A 27,361-nucleotide genomic window follows, 5' to 3' on the forward strand; every position below is an offset into this window, starting at 1 on the left:
GCGGTCATCTATATTTCGCACGTGCTTTGGCAGGTTTCATTCGCACGCGGTTTTACCTCCAATGCCCCGCTCTTATCAGCGTCTGCGCAGCCTCCGGAGAAGGCCGGCTAACGGGGGGAGGAAGGAGCCTGAGCGATGAGCTCGAGCCCTCCAGCGGGTCGTGAGGGGGGCAGGGATTGTTCGCGACGGCTGCTAAAAATCCCGCTATTGTCTTAGAGCTCTCAATCTGACCGCTGTTTATCCCCGGCCCGTTACGGCGGAACGGCTGAGAAGCCCCTCTGTACCGCCCCCCCCCCCCTTCCCACCACCCCCTCGTCAATGTTATTTCACCGCTCTACAGTCAACGGGGCTGTTGATGTTCAAATTGGCGGAGAGATGCCGTTGGTGGTTGCTGCCCACGTGTCTGGGGCTTTCCGTTAGCCCTGCTGATCAGAGACGCCTCAGAGAGGACAGTGGGGCTTTTCAGCCCAGCCTCCAGCCTCCTCCAGCTCTGGCGAAACTCGGAGAGCCCTTGGAAGCGCGCTCGGTTTTAAACGACTGGCTTTTAATGTGCGAAAACCGCCCCCCTCGCAACGGCCCCAGACTAAATGAAAGTTTTGATACTCCCCAGCGCCTCAAAGAGGAGGAATTAATTGCCGGACCTCCCGAGACAATCAGTCTTTTGTGCAGCTGCGATTCACGGTCGCGAATGCGCTCTCCTTTTAAGGCTGCGAGCCCGATTCGTCTAACCGATGATAAGGGAAGTGAAGTTTCTGCTGCTCGACCCGTTTCTCCCACATCTCGACCGTACTCCGAGGTGACGTCGGCCCCAGACGGTCCGGCGGGGAAGTCTCGTTTGAAGGCTTTGGCCATTGCTCAGTGTGAGTCCACGGTCACACACACACACACAGCGGTCCCCAGCACTCGCACGGTGGCGGCGACAGTCTCCGTGGGCTCCCGGCATATTGTTCCCGTCAGCAGGAAGTGGCTCCTGAGCCCCCAGACGGAGGGGTCCAGCCAGACGGACGGGCCCCAGAGAGCAGATGAATTACTGCCCAGAACAAAGGGACGGAGCAGTGTGACGCCCCCCCCCGTGGGCCCCTCACCGCTCCTACAGGTCAGACGGGAGACGTACGGACTTCCAAACTTCCACAGCCTAACGGACTCCGAACAGGCCGCCGGTCTCCGGGTATAGACGCACGTTTTAACTGGCTCACGTCCAACGGGACCGCGTCAGCCTTCAGCGGGGGAAGGCCAAATGAGGACAGTCATTTGCGGGGCTGGAAAAATGACTGGCGGCACGAATCCTCGTGAAGTACGATGAAAAGTTCTATTCCGGGTGCCTGGGAAACGCCGGGATGCTGTGGCGCAGGTGGGACTAAGACTTATAGACGGGAGACACACTTGACAAACTGACAAGGAAGAACCTTGATGGTGACATTTTACTCTGCCAGACGCTCGACAACAATAAAAAAAAAAGACGAGATATTGCTGGGCAGGCTTCAGTCAAAACTGACAACGAGAGATACACTTGACATAAAACAATAATCCTCGGCCTATCTGCATTACCACTGCTGTCATTCCTAGATGCAAGTAGCAGCGCTTTAAGATATTTTAAGTACATTTGCCATGGTCCCACATTTCCTGACTGAGTAGTTGACAAAATGACTCATGGTGCATTACACAGCTTTTAACTCCAAACCCATTTTGCACTGCCCAGTGTTGAGAAGAGACCACAGGCGTAGGCACCCTTACTTGCTTGGGTAATTCAACAGCAATACTGCTCACGGACCACAGGGAATACAGCAGAGCAACAGCCTTCCCAGCAGCAAGCCTGGGAGATGCATCCCACGGGTTCAAAATGCATCAGGTGTTAGAGTGCAGAGAGCCAAGAGCTGTGTGCTAAAAAGAATGCTAACGGAAGTGGCGAAAAATGCTAACGGTCCTTAGCCGAAACAGTCAAGTGCTCTGACAGGCTTACCAAGCTCCCTCCTCAGCCACCGGGCCGGACAGCGTTCCCCCCGGAACGACACAGACGCCGGCCGTGGCCGCATTGCCCGGCCAAGGGTCCCGTTCCCCACGGCAACGCACGTCGCTCCCCACCTCGGGGGTGAGGAAAGCCCTGGTGCCGCGAGGGGGGAAGCCCCTGACCGAAGCATTTCTGTCCGCTGCAATTAAAGCCTTCCCCCCCGAAGCCAGGGCCGCTGCTGCTGCTGGAAGCACTTAGCGGTCGCTGGAACTGCAGCAAGAAAGATCAGAGGAGCCGTGTGGAAACTAGAAAATTTCATAAGGAAATTACAGATCCTTAACACAGCAGGAAAATGAAAAAACGATTTCTTAAACAGGGTCTGCAAAACCAATCTGGGCACCTGTTTATCTGGCAGCTACTTTAAGCCACGCGTAGTGAAGACATCTCAGAACTACAGGCTTATGAGGACTGGCAGAAACCTGCCTGCACACACCGAGGAGAAACAACAGCCGATTTTTCTCCGGTAATTTCTGTCATTCACCGCGAAACAATTTGACGATATACCCGCTGAACTGTCGGGAGGACGGCATTAAAATCCGTTTAATTCGGATTCCCAGCTCGCGCTCAAAAGCCGCTCTTGCGATGAAACAATAATTGCGGCGTATTAAAACGAGGATCTTAAGTCTGCAGATTAAGCCACTGCCAGAGTCAGAAGTGTGAAGCCGTTGGGGGATTAATCACTCCCGTTGGCGCTAAGTGAAAAGGTGGCTGAGGTGTGAGGAGGCACTAGGTCAGGGAAGGGCACACGGGTGAGTCATCACGGCTAGCGGCTAACCGGTTAGCGTGCCACTTGTGCTGCATGCAGAAAAACTCTCTCCACTGCGGCAGAGCTGTTTTTTTTTTGTTTTGTTTAGTCAGCATAAGTAAAGGTTAAAGACCAGCAGAATCCAGCAGGATTCAAAATAAAGCAAAAGGACACACAGGCACCTTCACACTGGGGGGGGGGGGGGGGGGGGCTGGTTTCTCAATTTGTGCCTGGCACAGAGACCATCGAAAACGTTTGTCCCTGAGCGCCAACCCAACCCCCCAGTTATTTTAAGACTAATTTCAATGACCAGATTTCCACTTCAAAAACTCAATATGAACCCCTCCCCCCTCCCTCATTAAAATATGCACAGAAGTTTTCCTGAAGTCAGGAATGGAGATTTTTTCAAGGGTGAAAAAAACTAAACTACTTTCTGCGAAGGAGGAGGGAAACAGATGAACGAGAAGAAGAAAAAACACCGGAGGGCAATTATCTTGGCTATTTCTGGAAGAGCGCTTTTCCATCTTCGCCAGAGCGGAGGGAACACAGGGGCTCTGTTTGGCAGCTGGCTGGGGCGGCGTGCTGCGGGGGGGAGAGCCGCACAGGCCTGCGGGTGCCGGAGGGGGGGTGGGAAAGCTCCGGGTCCAGGCCCGGGGAAGAGAGGCCTGAGGAAGGGGTACAATGGCGCAGTGTGCCAGTCAGCAGAGTCGCACCGCGCACAATGGATTTACTGTCAGGTTCTCCTCTCCTCCACCTCCCCGTCCTCCCCCGCCGTTCACAGAAACACGACACTTTCAGAGGGAGCCGTCAGGTCAGGGAGACCGGGAACTGCCACATCGCACCGCTCCGACACAAACGTCAGCCCAAAAAGTGACTGCGCTACCCCCTCCGAGGTACCGCTGCCGAGAAGCTCGACGTGTTGCGATAAGGCCTTACATGTGAGCTGAAGAGCTCACTGTATGCAGGGGGGAAAAAATGTGCATGGTTTTGCTCTTCAATGGAAAGGTTACAGACTTTAAAAGCTTGGGAAACCTACTCCCATTCAGTAAAAAAAAGCCAGTGCTGAATGTATATTATGAATGATTCAATAACCCCTTTGATGTACATCAATGATTCATTGTCAGAAATGCTTTTTAGACAGAAAACAAAAAGAATGACTGGGAAAATGTAAGAGAGAAAAAAAAAGCCTTCTCATCAGAAAAAAGTAAAAGGTAAAAGCGGACTCCCATCGTGTCCACTTCAGTAAATTGAAACAAAAACACGTTGTAACTTGGTGAAGTACATTAGGCGTACCGGCGTGTACTATGAGGTACAAGCAATGGCATTTTGCAGGATGAAGCAAATATGCGTAGGCTTCTGGAATGGGATGCAATCACTTCAACCCTCATGAATGGACTTGAGCTGTAAAAGCACAAAAAAAAAAAAAAGAGGGGGCAAATTCTCCTCTTCCTCTTCTCAAGATCCAGACACTTTCCCATACTCTAAGGGGGGGGGGGGGGGGGTGTTGGGGGGTATCGGGGGGTGCTGTGCTAGGCCTAGGCACTGTAACTAAATATATGTTTATTGTCTAATTTGTTCCACGTTGTCACTCCTTTTCAAGCTAAATTTGCACAAGCCGGTTATTTTTAAGCTGGCCCTGCGAGGGTAGCGCGGAGAAGGCTAGGCCCGCCATAGCTCCAGGGCTTCTTGCAGAAGGGAACAGCAAATTACTACCAGATGCCCAGCCGCTCCGCAGCCCTGAGAGTGAGGACGAGGAGGGCAAGTCTCCCCGAGAGAGACCAAGTGCAAATGTCAAATAGGGCAGGGAGAAAAATCACCAATTCCAAAAACCTTGCATATTTACGATTGTTCAATAAATCTGAATACACGTTGGTCTAGTATGGGTCTTGATAATTTACGTATAAACATTGGAATACGATTTAAAAACATTTAGTGACATTCCTCTAAATCAACCATTGACATGCGAGCAAGATTTCCCCGTGCGGTTTCCAGCGTTTCTTCCTCACTTAAGGGGATTGATTACTCGACATCTAAAAGTGAATATATTGGCTTGTAAAAAGCTGCTGCTGCTATACGTTCATCTTGATCTCGATCTCGATCCAGGAGTGACACTGAGATGAAGCACGCAGATGGAGAAGCACGGGCGTAATGGGCTCTGCATCGAAGTGGATCCAGAGGGCCGGGAACGAGAGGGCCCCGGGCCCCGGCATTACTGCCCGCAGGACTCAGCCCAAACACCATACACTCCTCCTTACACAGACCACCACTTCATACAGCAGCGTTCCACCACAGTGACTTCCTCCATCGAACCTCCAATTTGGACAATCGTCTGTTTTATAGACGGTGTCAGAAGAGAGTCCGAGTAATAGTCCATCCTATTGACCCAATACAAAGGTCTTAACTTGCCCATCAACTAGTATGGGACCGGCCAAAAGTTGATATTCAGCTTGATGACCTCCCACCCAAGTCACTGCACAACACACTGCGACTGAGGGCACGATGTCCCAGTACTTGACCCTCCTGACACAGTTCCTTCCCAAAGGCCCTGCAGGAGAGACTTCCTCCAGTCATCTCCATACTCAGATACTTTCTAAGAGGATGGGGAACGGCACAGTAAGACGTGAGGTCAGGAGGGTGCCAGTCCCACAGAGCCACTTCTCACACCAGAGTGGCTTTTAATCACCATTGGGAGGGCAGTGTGAAACTTAACTCTATTGTGAGCAGTGGAGAAACAGAGTGCACACCAGATCTGGGCCAAATAGGTAATGTAATGGTTATGGATTCAAATACTTTTCTTTGCTCGAATGATCTTGCCTGGTGCAACTGAGCCAACCAAGAGGACTAGAAGGTTGAGTCTGCACTTTCTGACAGTATTTCATCGGTTCCAAAGCGCCAAAGCAGAGAAAAGTATGTGAACCAGTTACGCATTTTTTACGTATTTGAACCAGGCCCTGATGCAGACACTGGCCTGCCATAGGAGCGGGTGGGACCCCATATATACCTGACTGCAACGAACAACGTCCGGGGAAGAGCCAGCGACTCCATTTCACACGACAACAGTGCCATCCAACTCACCCAGTGGACAGGGCCAGTTTGATTCTGATCACTTCAATGTTCAGAACCCAAACAGAGTATTAATTGGACAGGAAACCCATTCCCCCCGTACGGTATGTAGCGCAAGATAAGAGCTGAAGCTCTCGGTTCAGTGCGACCCCGGACCAGGCTAACAGATTAATTTCTGTTGGAAACGGCCAGACTGAACACAATGTTGTGGGGATAGGAAGCGAATCTGCAGGCTGCGGGCGGAGAAGGGGGGGGTCTAGAAACGTGAAGGAAGCAAAATCCCCTGGCAATGATGGATATGATGTCCGCCGTCTTCAAAAGCGGCGCCTGCCTGCACCGATTAGCCCCGGCGGAAAATGGCGGATCATCGTTATGAGGAAACGGCAGCGCGGCTTAGAGACGTCAGGAGCAGGCCGAGCCGACCGGCCTCCTCCGCCGCGGAGTCTTGAAAGGGTGGAGCGTCGTTGCCGCGAGCAACGATAATCCTATTAAAGCCCTCGCGGCGGCCCCCGCTACCCCCGCGGCACAGACACGAGCTACTATACGCGAGGAAAGGGGGACAGCCAAACTCTGCCAACACACAGCCCGGCTATCCACACGCAGCAGTGCCGGACTCTGAGTGGCACTCATTAATACGGGGCTGTAAGCCGGTCCAAACCCACTGGCACCGCTCCCGACTCCCTCAGGGGCCCCGGGGCACAGGAGAGATGAGCTGCTTCTTCATCCCCCTCTCATTAATCCCACCTGGCTTACACTCCCACTCTCAACCCCGGGACCCCCAGTGCAGCAGTGCACAGTGTTTAATAAGAGTTAAGCCGGTGGACATTGTGGCCACGGTGCTCTGGCAGTGGACAGCTGTGTAGAGTGCTATTCCCCCGAGTTGGGGCTGCCCAACCCTGTTCCTGAGATCCACAAGTCCTGTAGGGTTTCACTTCAAGTTCGACCGTATCTTGGCACACCTGCATATACGAATTAGCAGTCAATGAAATCTCTAGGTGCTGAACGAGGAGCGCTTTGGTAAACGGTAAATGGACTTCATGCACATAGTGCTCTTATCCAAAGTAATGCCTCTCATTCACTTACTCACACAAACACCAATGCTGAAAGGCTGCCAAGGCACCAATCAGCTCGTCGGGAGCAATTTGTGTCTCAGGTGTTAGGTATTAGGTGTCTTTCTCAGGGACTTCAGACACCCAGGGCGGGGCATTGAACGGCAATCTACCGACTGCCAGACAATGCTCTTACCTCCTGAGCTAATGTCGCCCCTAGCTTGGTTACGGTTGGAGTGAAAACAGGACGGCAGACCTTCAGGAAGAAAGTTTGGCGGCGGTGGGTCGGGCCCCTACCTCTTGCCCATGTTGCCGACGGCAGCGGCCAGGGTGGGGCTGCTGTTGGCCAGTCTCTTGCGGCTGGGCGGTTTCCTGTCGCAGGGGCTGCTGGGGGCCTCGTCAGGCGTGCGGGCGGGGCTGCTGCCCTTGGGGTCCAGACCGCGCAGCACGTCGTAGTTGATCTTGGTGGAGATCTTCTTCTGCTCCAGCATCTTCTCGATGGCCTCGCCCGCCGTGTTCGCCCGGATCGGCTCCCGCTTCTTCGACGCCTTCCTGGGCTGCGATGCGTACACACACAGACACGCGTGTTTCAAAAAGACGCTCACATCCCAACCCTCGCCACCATATGCCATCCTGATGATATGTACCCAGAATGTATGGGCGTTCTCTTGTTTTAAACAAAACCATACATTCTTTGTGTATTGTGTAATGTTGTCTCATCTTGGTTTTAATGTATTGTCTTTTTGTTTGTTACTGATTGCATGTCTATGTGTATTGTGTAATGCTGTCTTGGATTTCAGAAAGGCCAGCTGGTAGTTAAGGTGTCAGCTAATGGATCCTTATAATAACAAACACAGGGACACACTGAAACCATAATTACATCCCATATTTAAACTCCCAATTTAATCTTGTGCCAATTTCTAGTGGACACCCTGAATTAGTCCAATGGCACAAAGCACTCCGCTGGTAGCAGGAGGAGAGTAGCCTTAGCAGCACAAAGTGTAGAATAATTTCATTTAAATAAGGTACTATAGCCTATGTAAATAAGCAACTTTTGTGTTAAGTTCCCCAACCTGCTGTTCTGTTATTTAGGGTTGGAAAAGTAATCTAATTTAACTATAATGGCAGCGAGGTTTATGAACGAAGCATACCGTATCTGGATTTTCTATAAACGTCTGCACACCTCATTAAAGACCTGCTGCAGTTCAGTTAATCCATCTAGTTAAAACGGCGTACAGATGTCAGGTTAACAAAGGCCACTATCGCTGCCAAAATCTGATGTGAAATCGGAGCAGAGCTACTGAACTGGAAAATATGCACACACTTAGACACAACTGCTTTGTGTCAGCAGTAATGCTCATGCTACAGTATATCCTGAGCCAGGCTTACCTTCTGCTCCTTGTATATACCAAGCTCCTTCTCTTTGGCTATCCTAGCTTCCTTTTCTGGAATGGAGAAGCAACATTAACTGCCGGCAAGAAGTCCAGATAAAGAGAGAGAAAGGCAGCATCACAGCACCCTTAAACATGCACACAATAAAATACATGGCATGTCATATCTGAACAGACCTGTGACTGACCGGACTAAAACGAATCCTTATCGGCTATTCTTTTGCCCAATGTTTACAATTACATTACTACGTTACATTACGTAACGTAGTACGTTACATTATTCAAAATTCATAATTATATTACATTACATTAATGGCATTTGGCAGATGCTCTTATCCAGAGCGACGTACAGTTGATTATACTAAGCAGGAGACAATCCTCCCCTGGAGCAATGCAGGGTTAAGGGCCTTGCTCAAGGGTCCAACGGCTGTGCAGATCTTATTGTGGCTACACCGGGGATCGAACCAGCGACCTTGCGGGTCCCAGTCATGCACATTAACCACTACTCTACATAATGCCTCGGAGGATTTCAAAACAAACATTCATTGTATTTTCAAAGAATGCCTTTAAAGCACACAGAGAGAAAATCCCACAACCACCCACCAACACCTCTTACCTTTTTGTTCTTTTAAATAGTCTGCATTCTGCTTCATCCATAGCTCAGTCTTAATCTGAACCTCTTTGTCATTGAGCAGATACTACATAAAGAAAAAACAATTAGCCACCTCAGGAAAGAGCCCAGCCACTGCTGGGGGGGTGGGGGGTGGTAGACAGATGGTGAAAACTGTACTAACAACGATTTTGAGCCAGCGACAACTGAAGCAAAAGGCAATGTCTCCAGCCGAATATGCAGTTTCGAGATGACACTATTGTGGGGCATTGGGTTTCAATGCAAGGCTGGTTTCAGTGGACAGTTTAGACTCTAAAGGAAGCAACACGTTGTAAGAAGCACCCACGCACCCTCTCAATCTCGTCGTCATCAATGCCATCCAGGTCCAGGTCTCCATTCTCTGACGTTTCATCTGAAAAGACAGGTGGGGGTTCAGTGTTGGGGTCCAGTGTTGGGGTCCAGTGTTGGGGTCCAGTGTTGGGGTCCAGTGTTGGGGTCCAGTGTTGGGGTCCAGTGTGGGGTCCAGTGTGGGGTCCAGTGTGGGGTCCAGTGTGGGGTCCAGTGTGGGGTTCAGTGTGGGGTTCAGTGTTGGGTAAGGTGTTTTTATTTGCTGGTTTTTGCTGTTTGCCAAACCATGCACCCCTCAGGCATAACTTGAGATTATTTCAGGCATAATGTCATGCAGGTAATTCACTGGAGAGCTCATTTTAATAACATGGAAAAGATAATCTTCCTCGCTGATTGGGGCCCACACAATTTTCAAAACATTAAAATGCAAAAGAATTGGCTTCAGTTTTATCAGTAAATATGTACATCGCCAGTCCTTATAATTACAGCTAATAGGCTTAACAGTGATCAGAATTGAATTTGTTTTTCGACTTTTCAATTTTAAGAGACTCGTTGATAGGATCATACACTCATATCAACCTAAAATCGTCAAAAGCCAGCTTCAATCCGAGAGGCACAGGGACATTTTTCTAATCAGGCAAACTTTTCTCATCACAAATGACAGCAAGACAAATAAATAAATAAACAAAACTTCACAGATGAGTTGCGTCTGAGCCTGTGAGAAAAACCAATGACTCCGGAAAATATAGATTAAAAAAACAATACCAAATCAAGATTCATACTGATGAAATATCTCATATTGTATCTTGGTGCTCAGAAGGATATTATACATCCATATTACAAGTATATGGGCATTATACTATATAGTATGACACACTTGATTATGGTATGCACATGTGCGAGACTAGCTTAGCCTGCTATGCATATCCCTAGAAGTTTCAGATCTGCCTCTAAGCCCTGTGGAGAATTTGACATTTTGATCCATTTCTCAGCATTTAACAAATTAAATATAGTTAGTCACTAGTTTACATGTTTATTTACTTAATATGGTACCAATAATGATGCCCACCTTCAACTCCGGGGTGGAATACAGTAACTAACATTATAACAAACAATTCACAAGTAACAAGATCATTTATTACCACTACCCCTAATGCAGTATTAAGCCAATTAGCCATGCGTAGGCATGCAGAACAGTGTAAAAACCAAATAGTGGAAAATAAACTGAGAAGTGATAAAAAATAAAATATTCCAAAAGAATTAGACATTGGTCAAGCTTCACTCGGTAAGGCAGGAAGATGAAGAATGACAGTAAAACGCAGCAGAATGTATTTATAGATTTCAGAAAACTTAAAGTTCAGCAGAGTGAGAATTCACCTCTCAGCTATGATGGATAATCAGGGACCAATTATTTGCTAGCTTTCGGAGCTCATAGCCAGGTCTCTGATGTCACGGTTACTGTTACCGAGGATGTGCAGCCGAGGCGGATTCTGATGGGCATTGGTTCAGACAGGAGAATGATCCAGTGACATCACCGAGCTGGATTTTTCACTTCACTACTGCTATTTGTTTTCAGCAGGCACATATGACCCTAATGCATAGACGACTATATAAACATATCAGTTTACCGTTTTTGACTTTTCGACTTTTGAGTTCTCAGACAAACACCGAAGGGGGGAAACATTTTTTACTTGTTATTTCTGAACTGACAGTGATTTTCACGTCAAAAAGGGGGAAAGGAAAAACAGTTCTCATGAAAATCCCTGCAACAATTCTGCTTTCACTCAAAGAGAAGGGGCCTATTGTTCCAAAACATGACAGGAGTATTTAACGTCTTTCAACATATTTCAAGGTCTCTTTATGTAACACTTTCAAACGGCATTTCTGGGCCATGCACTCCACACAGGCCTGCTCTTCAAAGCCGTCGTGCGCGCGCTGAAGACAGGTTTCCCAGGTAATTAAGAGCGGGCAGGTGTACCAGTAAAAACCCCCCACTCAGCTGCCGCGGGGGGGAACAATGCCGCAATACTGCAATGATTTAGATCCACTTTTCCTGGTCAGGACCCAAGCAGATGTTCAGTTCCAGCACGCGAATATCAAAGGACACTTCACCAGACCTGCTGTGGAATGCGCATGGACTTACCTCCCAGTTTAACGCATTTTACGAGGGGGGGGGGGGGGGCAGGGGGGGAGGCACTGTTCCCGATTACTGGGATGGCACCGCGCTCACGCCAGGAGGCACTTGTGGCGAGGAACAAAGGAAACGACAGAGAGACTTTTAAAGACTCTCTGAGAGTCACTGAAATAGGCTGCAATCTGCCAGCCCCATCTTGGACTTCCCATTTAATGAAGTGCAGGGATGATAAGAGCCGGGTACACTCAGGGACGTGAGTGCACACACAGACAGAACGACAGATAAAGCACAAATACTATCTACAAGAGACAGGAATAATACACGGGCAAGGACATCTTTGCTTTCAAGTGCCAAACGGATATGCAGCAAATGCGCATAAAGGCCAGGAAGTAAACCCACAGCAAATGGATTTGGTTGAATTTTTTCAACCCGGATTTTAATCAGTGTATTCTGTTAGAGGCACTTACGTTTTGGCTGCTTTCAGCGACAGAGTTTTGTAAAAGCCTGTTCAGACATTTCCTTTTTTTGGGGAAAGGTTAACCCAATATTAACCTCAAATGGGCTACATACAACAATGGGATAATTGAGCTAGGGTGACTTACAAATGAGCTTATAACCTTCAGCAGTGGCCACACACGCACACACACACACACACAATACACCACAGGCCCGATGGGGAAGGTCAGGAGCGACTGCACTGGACGCACGCTGTTGGGCCATAGCGGCGAGCGGCTACAATCACAGGAAGGAAGTGGATAATGTTCCAGAGAGAGCTGCTGCTACACAGCCGCAATCAGGCAGAGGTGGAATGGAAGAATGGGTCTATAATAGCCAAGGACAAAAGGCAGCCCACAGCCTCACGGCAAGCCCACATCACCCTTTCACACGTTCAGGCAGCGTCGTTTAGTTTATTATCCCCAAACGGTCGGAGAAAAACGTGCCACGTGCGCCTTTGTGAAACCCTGTTTAGTGTTCAACCACACTTCCCGGGTTATCTGGCGCAATATCAAAATTCTTTTTTTGAGCGCCGGCTTCGTTGTACAATTACCGCAAATACTTTGTGCGTTTGGTATGAAAGGGAAAGCGTCAAGTTCCATTCTTGCGCTGATTGAAATGGCAGCCCTCTCTCTCTCTTTCGTGAGTAGGAGCGGGCGGGGAAGGGGGGAAACGGAGGAGGAGAGGGGGCAGTCGCACGAAAGTGTGCGAGCGGTCACGTCTCGAGCGCAGCTGAGCGAGTCGCCGCGGTTGCAGGAAAGTAATAGAATGTCACAGCGAGCCGCGCGACAGAAAGACCGGAGACGCTCCGCCGTTAAATTCAGAGCGCTGGCGGACTTGGCCCTCGCCAAAGGCCCCGACCGCTCCTGTGCGGCTGCAGCCGTTACACTCGCCCGTGGCTTCTTACGGGGCCCATTTCACAGATTGCCCCGGGCTTTTGGGGGTCTCCGAGCGGGCTCTGAGGGCCACGGCAGGCAGGGATTGGCTGCAACCCAACGGGCACAGGAGTGAATTTCAGAATTTACCCATGATGCTGGGCGCTCTGCGAGATGCCCCCAAAATCAAAAGCATCCTCCCTGGCAGTCCAGCTGAGTAAACATGGGGCCTGTTAACGTACCCACAGCTTCGCAAATATAATAGGAGTATTAACATTGTCAATTTAACACTGTAAATTATGGAGATTTTAAGAGATACACTTTAATTTTAAGGTTCATAGAATGAATAACATTGTTTTTGTTACTAAAAATATATATATTTAGCCTATTAAAAAAATGATAAACCATCTTTAAATCCCTTTCCTCAATGGCAAGCTTACGTCTAATGAACTGCATGTGCACAGCAAAATGAACATAATGAATTGTGCATACGACTGAATTTTAATGAGCATAATCAGAATTACATAATAGCAGCTAAATTGGTTTTGCTCCAATTCTTGTAAAGGGTAAGCAAATCTGAATTAATAACAGGACCGCCACTATATTACTTGAGGAAAAAAAAATGGCTTGTAATAAAATTGATAATTTAGCTGGATTTATTGTGTATTTGTCAAAGCTTGAAAATATTGCCACCCCCCTCTCCCCTAACACAGCGGAGCATGTGAGGTTTGATTGTACTGGTCCTCAGGGATTCCCTAATGGTTATCTCCCCCAACAAGCTGGGGGGACAGGAAACAGCCCCCCGATAGGGAGGGCTTTAAAAAGGCCACTCAAGGCCACCAGCATTAACCGCGCAGTGGGCCCAGGCACCAGCTGTGGACAGAGCCAACACCGCCATCAACCTGACAAGTGCCAACACATTCTAGATCGGGGAGGCGAGGGGAGGGGAGGGGAGGGGAGGGGACTCGCACTCTGATCGAACCAGGAGCAAGCGGGTGCTCTGGGCAGAGAATGATTAAAACTGATGTGACCTGATTTTGTTCACCCCGGTTCCCTTTCATAATTAATTTAGATAAGAGCAAGCGGGTCCTTAAGACCTTTTTAAAAATCGACAATCCATGACAGCAAAAATGTGAGGGTTTTAAGCAGTCGTCGAGGCTGCAATGCAAATGGAATCTCTAGTATGGTTTGGACGTTTAGGTAGCTTTTCCATAAGCCTGATGGTCCTTTCTTTCTGGCTCTTTTAAGTTTAGCCAGCTAAATCTGGAAATAATTAATTCAATAATATTCCATGGTTTATGCAAAAAAACTTGTATTTAACAGGGCTATGCATTGACATTAATAAACAATAATAACCACAATACTAGCAGGTTATTAAAACCCATTTTTTTACTGCAGTCATAAATAAAACTAGCGAACGAAGAGATGTTTACAATGCCTAATGAGCTGGTGATTCATTACAGACGCAATTATTGGATTCATTTACCAACAGAAAAATCGGAATCAATACCACGCACAACCAAATTATTACTGAGCAGCGTAATATTTCATGAATATCAATTCTTCAGTATAATCAGTGCCATCATTGTAAAACTCTTACTACTCTTTCGGTTTACAACCCGGGAGTGTGAAGTGGCCTAAGAGCGTTTGAGCTGGTTATTGTTCTTCAGCGGCACAGCCTCCTGAAGTTTCCACAGGCCGTGAGACTACCAGCTCTTTCATTCCAGCGAACAATAAGAAACAGTTTTTCCATAGAATCAAGTTCACACTCTGCCCTTCGCCTGGAGGTAGGAACCCCCCCCCCCGCCCATTCCCTCCCCCACTCCCTCCCTAAACCGAGCCTCTCCTCCTCCCGTGGGAGTCGGAAAACTGGCAGAGCTTCAAGAGCGGAGAAGCGGCCCTGCGAATCAATCGGAGGAGCCGGGAGATCCGGGGCCCGGAGCGTTCTCCTCGGCGGCCAAGGGGGGCCGGGAGCGCGCTCCCGCCCCGCACAGAGGGAGCGGAGGAGGCCGGGTCGCTCCCCCGCTCGGCGGCGGAGAGAGCGAGCTGCTTTTCCAGAGGCGGAAAGGGGCCGGCTCAGCGCCGCGGCGAGGGGGGAGAATCTGAGCCGCCGCTTCACGTGTGATGCGGTCGGAGATAAGAGCGCCGCGGAAAGGGGTCCGCTACAAAGAAAACTCCCCTCCGAAGAGAGACAAACAGGTGCCGGAGGAGTGGGGCACAGCTACTGGAGAGGGAGAGGCGACACGGCCTCTCTCTCCGTGTTCTACTTCACGTGAGGGTTTAAAAAAGGAAAAAGAGGGGAATTTAACAAAGTTAAGTTGTTCCAAATTACAGAGAGCATAAACACAGGATAAGCATCCCCCCCCCCTCCCCCCCCTCCCCCAGCAGGGCCCCACCCCGACCCCCACCCCCCTCCTCTCATCTTCACACCTGTGAAGAAAACCTTTCTTTTCAAAGAAATAAAATAAAAAAGGCCTCTTTCGAGCCCCCTCCCTCCCAAAACCTCTTCACTTCCTGAGGGCAAATCAGTCAGCGTGCACTCCGATATCTTTCAGCTTAGATCATCGCCATTACGATATGAATAAACTCTGACTTCACCCTCACCACGGACCGTCAAAAAAAAAAAAAAAACCTCTCTTTCCCTTCAATTTCACGCTAAGTTTAAAAACAAAAAAATACAGCACTTATAACGCACTTATGCAAGTCAATAAAGCGAGTCATTACGTCTTTTCGCGGTTTCCTCGGGGAAAGGGTACTTTTCACGCGCGCTGCGCTCCCGGTTTAAACCCAGCCGAAGACTAAATTAAGCGAGAATAAGGAGCGAGGTCGACACCCACGCAGTGCAGAGAGGAGCCTATTAAAGCGCCGCTCTCTCACCTTCCCCCTGGCCCCACAGGAACACTCTCCCCACTAAACCACCTGCTACTCCTGTCTGGGCTGCCAGGAGTGTGTCTCTCCAGGAGAAGGGAGTGTGTTTGCGCTGCTCTCATCCACCTGAAGACCTGAAGATAAACAGCCCCCCCCCCCTTTTTATTTACTGCCCCCCCCCCCCCCCCCCCGGGGCAGAAAGGATTACAGGAGAGATAAGAAAAACAAAAGCCAGAGTCAACCTACCCTCTGAGTCCTCCACTCCATTAAGCACCTGACACAGCCGTGGCAGCCCAGCCCCACCTCACAGCAGGAGGGCGCTGCTTCCATCGGCTGCTGCTCCGGCTGCCCTCCATTTTGTCTCATGAAAGCTGCCCTTCACAACATAGTTATCATACAGCAGTAAAGGCTGTGAGGACCGTATGACATTTAGAGTAAACGGGTTACGTAAGTCTTATTGAACCGAGGTGAGGAACAGGTGCACCTATTCCAAAATGATCAAAAGGAAGATCCAAGCACTTTAGTACTGAGCAGGCAAAGTTTGTTAAAACCATTAAGCCAATTAATTTTACTTACAAAATACAAATTAAAGGTGACTTTGTAAACAAATTCATTAAAATGGTAGCGCTCACTCACTTGCTTTTTTGCCCCCAAGAATTATTCTTTAGCACCAAAACATTTTAATTGGCTGTGGTTTTTACAATTAAATTCTCTGTAACGAGTGCCATTATGGAATATTGCAATGCGTAATTAGTAAAGGCCATGGCTGTTTATGGAAACAGTTAGGACGGGCTATTGATTTACAATGGGGTAAACATTCCAATGGTTTCTGTTTGCAGTTTAGCATGAAGAAACAGATATTATTTTCCTGGTAAAAAAAACAAAAACCTTGCAGGGGACCCCCTTCCCCATGCTTCCGAGAATTCATTACTCAACTTGAGTGCTGCAGAGAGGGACTACAACAGCAACTGAATGCAAATTACAGAATTTACTTGTAATTTTCAAAATAACTCGAGGTAAGAAATATCCCTTGTGCATTTTGCAGACTGTCCGCAGCTAGACTGGAACAGGTACAGCACATTGTGTGCAACGGAAATGTCTCAGCGCAGTGAGCCATCAGCTCTGTGACTGTCTGAGGCCCTCCACAAAGCTCTCAGGTCACATGACTGTGGGGGGTTCAGGAAAAGGCTGCAGGTCTGCTACACTATGACGCTCCACCCCCTCCTCCATCACCCCCTCCCCTACCACTCGCCCCATGCATGCAGCATAAGGCAAAAACACTGCCATTAGCAGCAAGCACAAACTGGGAGTAAACAAAAAGAAAAAAAAAAAACAGGAAGCTTCCCTGTAAAATGCGGCAGAATTTATACCTTGTGTTGTGTTCACTGTTCGTAAGTAATCAATGTGAACAAAACATTTCAGAAAAGTCAAATTCTAACAAACAGGCAAAGGTTTTGTCCCACAGAATTGTGTCGTATTTAGCCCTAAGCTGGAGCTGAGCTTTCAATGTGGCTGAACCAAAATGGCTGGTTTGCCTCGATCGGATTCTGCACTTTTTTCTGCCTACTGTTGGATATAAAAGTTAAATGTGTTCAGTTTCAGTTCAGCCCGTGCCACGGGTTAAATGTTATGTGCAGCACACCACTCACAGTCATGTTGTTTCCAGCGTCACGCTTAATCGATTATGGTCCTCTCCACTTGGCTGTCGAGTGTTATGAACATACTGTTCTCTTCGCCTTTCACCTCCGGCACAAGAACGGCTGACTTACAGTAATGCGGGTCACACGTTACAGCAGAGTTTAACTGGGTTTGTGTTTCTTTATGGTGTACGAAAAACAGCTCCAGCAATGTAGTGGGAATTCATAAAACCATGTAATAAAAGGAAATTACTGTGCAGAGATAAAACTCCACCAAGTAGAACCCGTTTTGTCCATCTGTTGCTTCCCAAATCTAGAACACCACTGCGGAAAGGTAGGCAGGGGGCGAAGGCGCATGGTAACAAGCTGCTAACAGCCTTTTCACACAAATAAACTTGATTTACTTCATTTCACCTTATACCCACATCACATTGTGTGTTCGGGCTTGCGAGAATCCAAAAGTGTAATCAAAGTTTGGAAAACAGCCTCTGGTACATTTTCAAGGTCCACTTCTGCAGTTTTCGTCGGGGCACAGACGGTTTGTGCCCGCGGATCAATTGGGGACACTCTCTTCCCCTTCTCCGGCTTCACAGAGAACAGCGTGGGTCTGAAATCAGGGCTGAGGGAACTACAGCACACAAAGTAACACAAAGGCGCGCAGTGCGTTTCATATTTTACAAAGTTTAATCCTGTCTGTGCAGATAACCTGTAGCTGAATGTAGCCTATGCTGAACAAAACATAACAACCACTGAGAACAGCAACCAGCTACAGTGTAATGCAAAGCCTCAACACAAACAATGCAAATGTGCCTGAACTGAAAAGCCTTGGTTCAATTTGCCACCTGGTGAAGTAGTCTTGCTTGGTCAATATTTGGTAAATTTATGTTAAGTTCCCCAATTAAGCTCTCCAAAGTGAACAAGTACAAAGTACTCTAAAGCCCTTAAACTTTTAACATCACAGAGTGTGAACAGCTGTAGCCTCTGAGGTAGACATATTGTGCTGTGGAGGCCAGTACAGAACTCTCTGTATTCAGTTCAGCGTTTGATCAAGTAACACCTCACGTTCAGGCAACATCTGGTAAGCTGCGCTCAGGTACAGTCCCATTTAAAGAATCTGGCCCATTCAGATCAATCAACTGGTCACAGTTTGTTTCTTAAAGGCACATGGGAAGGGAGGGGGGGGTTGCAGAACTGCAGAACTGACCCACATGAAAACTGGGGTTGGCACCCACTCTACGAGAAGCTGGCTGACCTAAAAATGTTCAGATCATAGCCTGCCCGTAGCGCGGCATGCTGATCAGGGGAACCCAGAGGAACCCGTTATGGGAACCCGTGGTTTTGGAGACTCTCCCCTGCCCCTCTCGCCCCCGCGGTGAGGCCCGGTGCGGACCGTGTCCCCGGAGCCCCGCAGCAGCGTGGAGAGGGAGGCTGCCCACGGTACCATCTGTTAGCCTGCACCTACTGTACCGCCTCAGGCTTTGTTAACAGCTACAACACGGCCTCTTCACTGCATAATTTAAACATCTCCAGCTGCCGGCGGCAAGAATGAACAATGGGGTTAATCAATCGGACTGCTATTCCGAGAACGGCAGCGTGAGCGAAGCCTCGCAAAGCGCTGGTACACTTCTGCTTTGCTGGTGAAGCCTCACCCAGCATCACAACACTGAGAAGCACGGTTCTCTTCAGCAGTTACAAGAAACAAGTAAACAGTACACAACCTCCCGCTAGTTTCACACAGAGATACCCACAGTAATACTGAACTACGCTGCACAAAAAAAAAGGGCAGGCGGTAGCACAGCACATTTTCCAAAACTACAAAGAGGTAAGGAGTTCCCCCTTAAAAAATAAGCAGGCCTGTATTTGGTTACCGACTGCATCTTTAAGAGGGAGACAAAGGCCCGCGTATGGCACAACTCCAACGGTGATGTCATGTGGTAGCCAAGCGATTGTGAAGCAGCGGTCTAATTACATCACGGCGGGGTCAGATCGTAGTTGATTGCGGCTGATATTCCTTTGCCCTGTAGCTCCAGACGCTGAACAATGGGCAAGGCACATCCCCACATCTGCGAGATGTATTTATATCTATCAGTGAGACACGGAGACTAGAGACAGACCATTTTTATTTGTCAGACTGCAATACAATGACCAGTAATAAGTGGCAACAAGCTTTTTGATTGCAAGAGGCTGTTTGACCGCGTGAGTCACTAGCTGGAAAAGGGCAGGCTGCCATGATGCAGCGATGGGGTAAAAAAATAAAAATAAAAATAAAAACTGCCATTCTCCCAACTCTGGACATGACTCTAAATGGCCCTGCTGAACTCGAATTTACTGCTGAACACTGATAATCACACAGGCCTTGATTTAACAACAGAACAATAATAAATCACAGCGCTGAAGCACCCTCGTAATTTCAAAACACCTAAGCTTCTTATTCAAGAAGGGATCGGAAAAACCAACAGCGAGCGCAGCATTTCAAATTTGCGATTAGTTTGCTTGACCTTAACTGGATGCTGCTGATGTTAAGTTATGTTTAACTGAAATCCAAGTCTCCTCTTGCACAGGGGAATATTGAATAAAACATTGCTGTTTAAAATACATATTTCTATATGCTAATCAAGTCATGAAACCCTGTCACATAGCATTTGGGAATGAAACCTACCGGTATATTGGTCAGACTTAAAGATGCCTTGAGAAGTCTATCATTATGGAAATGCACCTGTAAGTGGTTCAGTTCCAAGAATGGCACGCTGATGTTGCGTAAGCATGAACTACTTACCATTTTTTTAAGGTGATGCGAAATTTCCCAGTTAAATCTGGTCTCTCTCCTCCAGAGGATTCTGCCTTAAATAGGAGCTGGGCATAAGGAGGTCATCACATCAGGCTTACTTTTAGTCTTTATTTAGGCCAAACACAGTGCCAACACGCTGGATAAAAACCCTGGACAGGATGACCCAAAAACGTTTTCTGTGGCAAAGTGCGTCAGCTGGATTGCCCTGGCCCCATACACCAGAACAACCTCACACTGGAGTCACAAACCCAACAGGCCTCCCACACATTAGAATGACATCAACATTAATGGGGCTGGTCTCTGAAGAACAGAAACCAAAGCAATGACAAATATGACTCTTTTTCAGTCACTTTTAGAGGTTCCCCCTGACAGTGGAGTTTGTGTGGAGCCAAACGCTTAAAATCTTCACAAACACGATTTCATGGAGCTGAACTTCTGAAGTCCGGTCTGAGTCAGTTCTTGAAGCGTTTATCTGCACTTTCTTCATCCCCACAAGTCGCCGCAAACATTTCTGCTTGGTTTGAAAAAAGGCGTCAAGTATAGCTGCAGAGGTGGACAAACTTGGACTTCCATAGAAATTGAAAGCCTAGGATAAAAGTCACAAACCGCTTTGTGCTGAACTTTTAAGGAGACGGAAGCCCTGGCATGACTGATTAGGCTAAAGGCTTCGCCAACAACAAAAAAAGATCCAATCAATCTTCATCCAAACTTTATAGCGACTCCCCTCATTAGGCGCCGACCTAGTTTAAACACGGTCAAAGAACTGCACGTCCACAGCTAACATTTCTCCTTTCTACACAATCATAATTGCCCTTTGTGCACCACGATTCAGTTGCCTCACTCGGAGTCCGGTCAGTAAATGGAAAAGTTCCACAACTTTCATCGTGACTGCATCTATAATGTAGCAATTGTGCAATTTCAATGAAGGGAGGTGGGAGCCGTTTGATTTCTCAGCAGAGAACTTAAGAGACGCACGGCACCGTTTCACTTGACTGGCCGTTCCACTGAAGAAGTCCTCCCGAACGGCCCTGCTCTCCCTGAGAGCCCCGTCCTTAGTGGAACAGAACACCCCCCCGCCCCCACCACAGGGATGAAAGAGCCTGGGCTAATGACAAGGTACAGCATCCACTGGTGCTTCAAAGATACTGCTGGGCCTTTGAACATCCTGAAAAAACCCACCGCAATTAGCAAAGCCACCGAGAACCTGCCAAGCCGTCTGCAGCTACTGCCCGATGAAAGCCAAACAAAAAAGCCCAAGATACAAAACAATGAGAGCATTTACACACAGTGCCCTAAAGACGTCTTCATCTCCCTTGAAATCCAGCACATCCAAAACACGTGAATACCCAAAAACAAACAAAAAGAAACAAAACGAAATGAAAAGGAAATGCGTAATCTCACTGAAGATCAACCTCATTAAAGTAAGTGTTTCCCAGATTTAAAATCTGCTAACAAAAAAAGCCAGCTAAAACAAATGACTTCCTACTGCTAACTATGCCGAGGTAAAGTGGAAAAACCGTCCTTTCAGTGTGATGCAAACATCTTCCAATGAGGATGGCAATCGCAGGTACTTCAATACTACAGGTACCACAATAATATACCACTGAGACAACACCATCAAGAGCATGAAATTATGATTACAACTTCAACCAATCATTCTTAAAAGGTGGGCTATCCCTAAAGACGTAAACGTTCCATTTCTTCCACGTAGAGGTACCATTTCCTGCCTACGGATAATTACCATCCAGCAGGTGATTCACTTGATCTGCGCAAATCTGCAGAGACAAATTAATAAACCGCCAACATCATTATGCCACAGACTCGTAACTGTTGCCTAAAGTTCATTAGTAAAATATCTCGGTCTAGGTCTGAGCTGATTTGATACGGTCAATTAATCAAAGCAGCCCAATTACGCCACCTGAAGACGGGCTGGAATGGGAAGGCTGGAAGAACCGTGTTCTGCAGGGGTGGTGGGGGGGGGGCGCTCAGAGAACAGGAGAACTGTGTTCTGCAGGGGTGGTGGGGGGGGCGCTCAGAGAACAGGAGAATGGTGTTCTGCAGGGGTCGGGGGCAGGCGCTCAGAGAACAGGAGAACTGCAGGAGTGGGGACTACAGGAGAGAGCCGGGGCGGGGCACTCACCATCGCCCTTCTTGGCGTCCATGCACTCCTGGATAGACTCGGGGAGGCCCAGGCTGGCGGCCGTGGGCAGGGGGCCCAGCAGCAGGGCCAGGGAGGGCTGTCTGGGGGTTATGGGCTGCTCCTTCGCCTCCGCCTCGTCCTCCTCCTCCCCCTCCTCCTCCGGGGGGCGGGGGAGCGCGTCGCTGTACAGGACTTTGCGGAGGTGGTCGGCGGCCGCCTCAAACTCCTCGTCCTCCAGGTCGTCCTCGCCGAACTGGCTGAGGGTCACGGACATGGCGTCGTCCCGGGAGTCTGGGTCAGAACGAGAACCCGGGTCAGAACGAGAACCCGGGTCAGAGACGCCAGCGACGGCAACCCAAACATTCCCAGCCATCAGTCAACCAGCGGTATTTCCCCAAGGACAAAATAACAACCGGCCTGACATTCTTTATGACTATCTGCAGCGGCGATAACATTTTATTTTCTTTGATTTCATGGCAAAGGGAGTACAACTTGAAGCGTATCCCGGCTTTGATAAATATGAATGTACCGTAACCCTGAACAAACACTGCTGACCGCGAAAATGGTAGCAATAACATAAGAAAATGTAAAAATAGAAATCCTGTACCTGACATTTCATAATCCAGGATAGCCCAGCAGCACTGTTGCCGCGAGTGATTAATAACCTCATTAAAACAGTCTTACAATGAGGCTGTAATTAAGATGGCGCGCATTTGTATACAGCATAGGTATATGTAGACACTTTCCAGTGAGGAAGTCACTGGCAAATGGATAGAGAAACAATTATAGCAATCAGTCATGTTTTTATAATTGGATTGTGGGGGGAAAAACATGACACCCAGCTGAAATGGCATCAAAACACCCAATTTGCCACTGATAAAAGCTCTCTAATGGCACAATAATGAACATTCAGCTCTTTGTTCCACAGTGTGGACATGGATGTGACAGGTGACTGGCAGTGAAGATCTTCTACAGAAGCTGTGTGTAGAAAGGCAGGAATTGGCTTCGTACAGTGAATAAAGCAGGTGTCTGAGTCACTGAGAACCCACACACACACAGAATTACGACCACGCACGCACGCACGCACGCACGCACGCACGCACGCATATATAGAAACACACATTACATTACATTAGTCATTTGGCAGATGCTCTTATCCAGAGCAACGTACAATAAAGTTCAAATCAGAACTAGCATACAGACACACCCAGATGCATGTAGAAACAGACACACACAGACACACCCAGATGCATGTAGAAACACAGACACACACACAGTTGCACATAGACAAAGACGCAGTTTCTATGCACCATACCATCTTTGGCATACGAGGCGTAGATCCCTTTCTGCTTGCGTCGACTGCTCTCCAGCTCATTCTCAATCTCGTCCTGGTAACAGCAGATTTCACCTGCAGAGACCAGCACAGCACCCAGCTAACTGCACCTGGAGGCCTTCTACATACATCGTATTTTATTACAAACAGTCATTTGTGCTGTCCTTTCATATGATTATTACCCTGGACGTCGTCAATCTTCTTGGCCAGTTCTTTTTCAAGCTAAAAAAAAAAAGAAAGATTACATTATGAAGGAATCCAAGTGTTCGCTAAAGAAACAACATTTGAACAGCGACAGATTTACAGTGCAGTCCATAATTATTTGGACAGTGACACTATATTTAAAAAGGCAGGTTTCCTACATGGTTCACATGATATTGACGTAAATACCCACAAATTAAAGCCGACAGTCTCTCTTTTAATCCAATAGTCACATTGTTTTCAAATCCAATGTTGTGGAGTGCAGAGCCAAAAAGCATTGCGTCACTGTCCAAATACAGACGGCACTGTAGTCTGAGGGTGGAATGATACAGCACAGGCGTGGAGGGGGCAGTGAAGCACGCTTAAGGTTCGTTCACACATCAGCCAAATACGGTCCTCCCGTCTCTGTGCTCTTTACACGGTCATATTCTCGTGAAGTGTGCTTACAAGTGGAAGCAAAAATTGTCATTATCAGCCCAGCTAGAACTAGGTACTGAAGCCTGTTGTTAGCACCACGTACAGCAGTACGCTAATGAGCAATAACATGTGTGACTGTGGGGAACATACTGGAGTAGCGGTAGCACTTCCATTTGATGTGAAGCACTTTCCCTTATATCCGTGCTTATTAGGAATAGATTCAACAGCTTCCAAGCAGAGCAGAAAATAAAATTGACAGACAGCATGTCCCCATTAATTTCCCCCCTGGGGATAAAGTTTTTTTTTTTAATTGAATGGAATTGTGGCTTCATTCAGTGTTCAGGTAGGTCCCTGTGTGTAATGAGAATTACATCATAGCCTTGTACAGAGAGGGCATAGTCACTAATCAAACAACTGGATATCAAGCCTAAGTCAAAGTACATGCGTGGGAAAACATTAATCTGAATAACCTGAGCTGTGAATTACAAGTTTTTATCTGTGTTCCGAGTAGTTTTCAGATATTATATAACTTTTATGATTCCAAAGTGAATAGACTCCAAGCAGATACAACCTTTAAAATTTTGCATTCTTTCATACTTTTAAAGAATATTTTTGTATAAAACTGTATTTAGTGCCCTATAAACAACATATTTATGACTCACTCAAATTATCTATCTTATTATAGAAAGTATCTTCATATACCTATGACACTCACTCAAAAATGTCAGTTAGAACCTTTTCATTCTCAGCCGACGATGAACAGAAAGACACTTTGCCCATTGGATGGAACTATGGAGTACGTGTACTGTAGCCTATAGGAGAGAACGTTGGAGCCACACTGACGCAGAGAGCCCGTGTCGGTCCGGGAGCACTTCGCTGACTGACTGACCTCCTGCAGCTTCAGCTTCTTCTGGCCGGCGGTGAACGAGGGCGGATCACACTCCTGATCCAGGTCCACCTTCATGAACTCATCAATAGTCAGCTGACTGGTGGGCGTCTCCTCAAACTCATTCAGCCTGCCAGATGAACACAAACCAAACAAAAACAATATGCCTTCCATTTCCTAACCGCCAGAAATGACAATACAAAAAGGGGGGGGGGGGTTGTCCAATTTGCTTAAAATACAGAGACATTTCTTTGTTTATAAAATTACACCAATGGGCAAAAAAAACAAAGCGAAGAGATTCATGTGATGGACTAAATGTCTTTTTTTTTTTTTTCTGCTTGACATCAGAGCTGGCGCATTTTCATTCAGCCATTTTCATGGCTCTATAATTTAGTAAAATATACCGTGAAAGCTTTTGCCTAGATTAATTTCTCCAGGTTGCTATTCAATTTCAGTTGACAGGCTCTTTGTCCTTGACCGGATGAATGAGCGTGGAAGTCTTGGGCTGCCTGGGGACTGATGGAGCCGTAACTGTCAGTAAAAGGCAACGTCTGCTCTGATCCCGGATCGATCCGGGGCCACAGCGGGGCGGCCCGAGTCGCAGCACGGCGGCGATCATTTCCAGCCATACCAGCTTCCGCGGCATAACGCTCTCATACAGTGACCGCCATCGCAAAGCCAGCCGGGCCCTGGAAGAATGTTCTGGTAAAAAAAAATGAACTGCATCGTCTGTCAGAAGGCATTCTCAGACTGGAACAAACACCCTGACCCCAGACTGTTGAGTCACAGACAGCAATAACAGTCAGGATTTTTCCCTCACAGAACACTGAAAACTCTTCAGTGTAACGAAATGCTCAGCGCTCGGGGGCAATCGGTAGCAATTTCTGCATAACAACATTGCTTTCTCAAAAAAAAAAAATACATCTGACTGATACACTTCAAGCGGGCTGAACTGCGGATGGTAAAAGATTAAAAAATGTTTTTAAAAAAAACAACCTTCAAAAAACGCAGGGTAGTGGAAAATCGAAGAAGTAGGTTTGTGTAGTGAGTGGAAGCGTCTTGTCGTTTGATTGCTCAGCATGCTAATCTGCATCTAGTGTGACCTGAAGTGGCTCGAACCTCTATGCGCCTAGAGCTCAATCTCCGTACCTGCTGCCATGATTTAAAACCATGGGTTTTCAGGCAAAGGACGAGAAACGAGCAACAGGCACGAAATGGCTGCCTCTCACGGTTAGGTGCAGTGAGCAGATGGAGGATCAGGAGCCGGAATGGCCCCGTGTTTCCGCATGGCTGCCGGTTACCGCCCCCGACACGCACCTCTTCCTCAGCGTGGCCTCGCACACCTTCACCACTCCGATGACTTCCTTCACGGTGCGCCGGAACTCGTGCATGCGAGCAGCGACCAGCAGGGCTGCGGACACACGCGTGAAAGCAAAACTCACTTTCTGCTTCCCATGCAACTTTCACAGTCATTTCATCGCTGCCATTCAGCAGCAAACATACTCACACGGGGTGGAAAAAACTTCTCACCGGCAAATGTGATAATCCCTGTATTGTGGTTTAAACGCATTACTGATAAGGAGATATTTATTGAAAGACTAATGTGATATAAAATATGTTTCTTGGTGGGAATAGTGTACCTGAAGGTATGATTTGAGAGAAAGCAAACTCAAAAATAGTGTTTTGATGGCTATACCAACCATGGCATGTCCATGGCATGTCAAACAAAACACTTTACCTGAAAATAGTTTTTTTTTAATTACATTTCAAACTGAAATATACTAACCATGAGGTAAATGACAGATTGCGCTTCACACAACAGCTTTGTTGAATGTAAAGTACATCAAACATTCTCAAGACTGAACAGACTGTCAATCATCCCTTAAACTGCATTCCAAGTAAACACCAAACAGTTGGCAAACAGCACTTTCTGAAGACTGGAGTTACTGTGTTTGTCATCGCTCTGCCTTTGTTATGTAACTGCACCAGTTATTCACTCTGCATCTCCGCTATATATAGACAACATTTGAAAAATAATACTGGTTTTGGTCAATAAGCTCCACGGAGGAGAAAAAAAAAAAAGTTATGTATCCAAGTTATGCAATATCTTTGTCTTATCAGCTCTATGTTCTCAATGTTTTCTGTCTGTTCTTTCACCCCGTGCTCAGTGCTTATATGGATACAAAACATCAGCGCATATCTACTCGGTTTATGTATCCATTATGGCTGAGGCTTGGCCTTCAGATAAGACCATTCCTGCAGTTTCCATCAAATCTACCGACTTTTGAGTGAAAACCCTCGTCTAAACTTTTATTTCCTCTCAGTAAGTGAACGTTCTAAATGATTAATGATAAGCGATTAATTATTCAAATG

At 47.5% G+C, this 27,361-nt stretch overlaps 1 protein-coding gene across 2 annotated transcripts in view; it reads right to left on the reverse strand.

Annotated features, from left to right (window-relative positions):
* Positions 1–27,361, reverse strand: part of LOC133132555 (transcription factor IIIB 90 kDa subunit-like) — a 64,635-nt gene that overhangs the window by 10,505 nt on the left and 26,769 nt on the right. For both annotated transcript variants that reach the window (XM_061248040.1, XM_061248032.1), the window contains exons 8-16: positions 26,306–26,399; positions 24,992–25,118; positions 23,667–23,706; positions 23,467–23,559; positions 22,152–22,442; positions 9,217–9,278; positions 8,873–8,954; positions 8,255–8,310; positions 7,163–7,422 (exon numbers count right to left, since the gene is read on the reverse strand). In XM_061248040.1, coding sequence (XP_061104024.1) covers positions 7,163–7,422; positions 8,255–8,310; positions 8,873–8,954; positions 9,217–9,278; positions 22,152–22,442; positions 23,467–23,559; positions 23,667–23,706; positions 24,992–25,118; positions 26,306–26,399 — 1,105 coding nt within the window. The remainder of the gene's footprint in view (positions 1–7,162; positions 7,423–8,254; positions 8,311–8,872; positions 8,955–9,216; positions 9,279–22,151; positions 22,443–23,466; positions 23,560–23,666; positions 23,707–24,991; positions 25,119–26,305; positions 26,400–27,361) is intronic.

Source organism: Conger conger, chromosome 1 (genome assembly GCF_963514075.1).
Source record: "Conger conger chromosome 1, fConCon1.1, whole genome shotgun sequence".
In the NCBI taxonomy this organism is placed as follows: domain Eukaryota; kingdom Metazoa; phylum Chordata; class Actinopteri; order Anguilliformes; family Congridae; genus Conger; species Conger conger.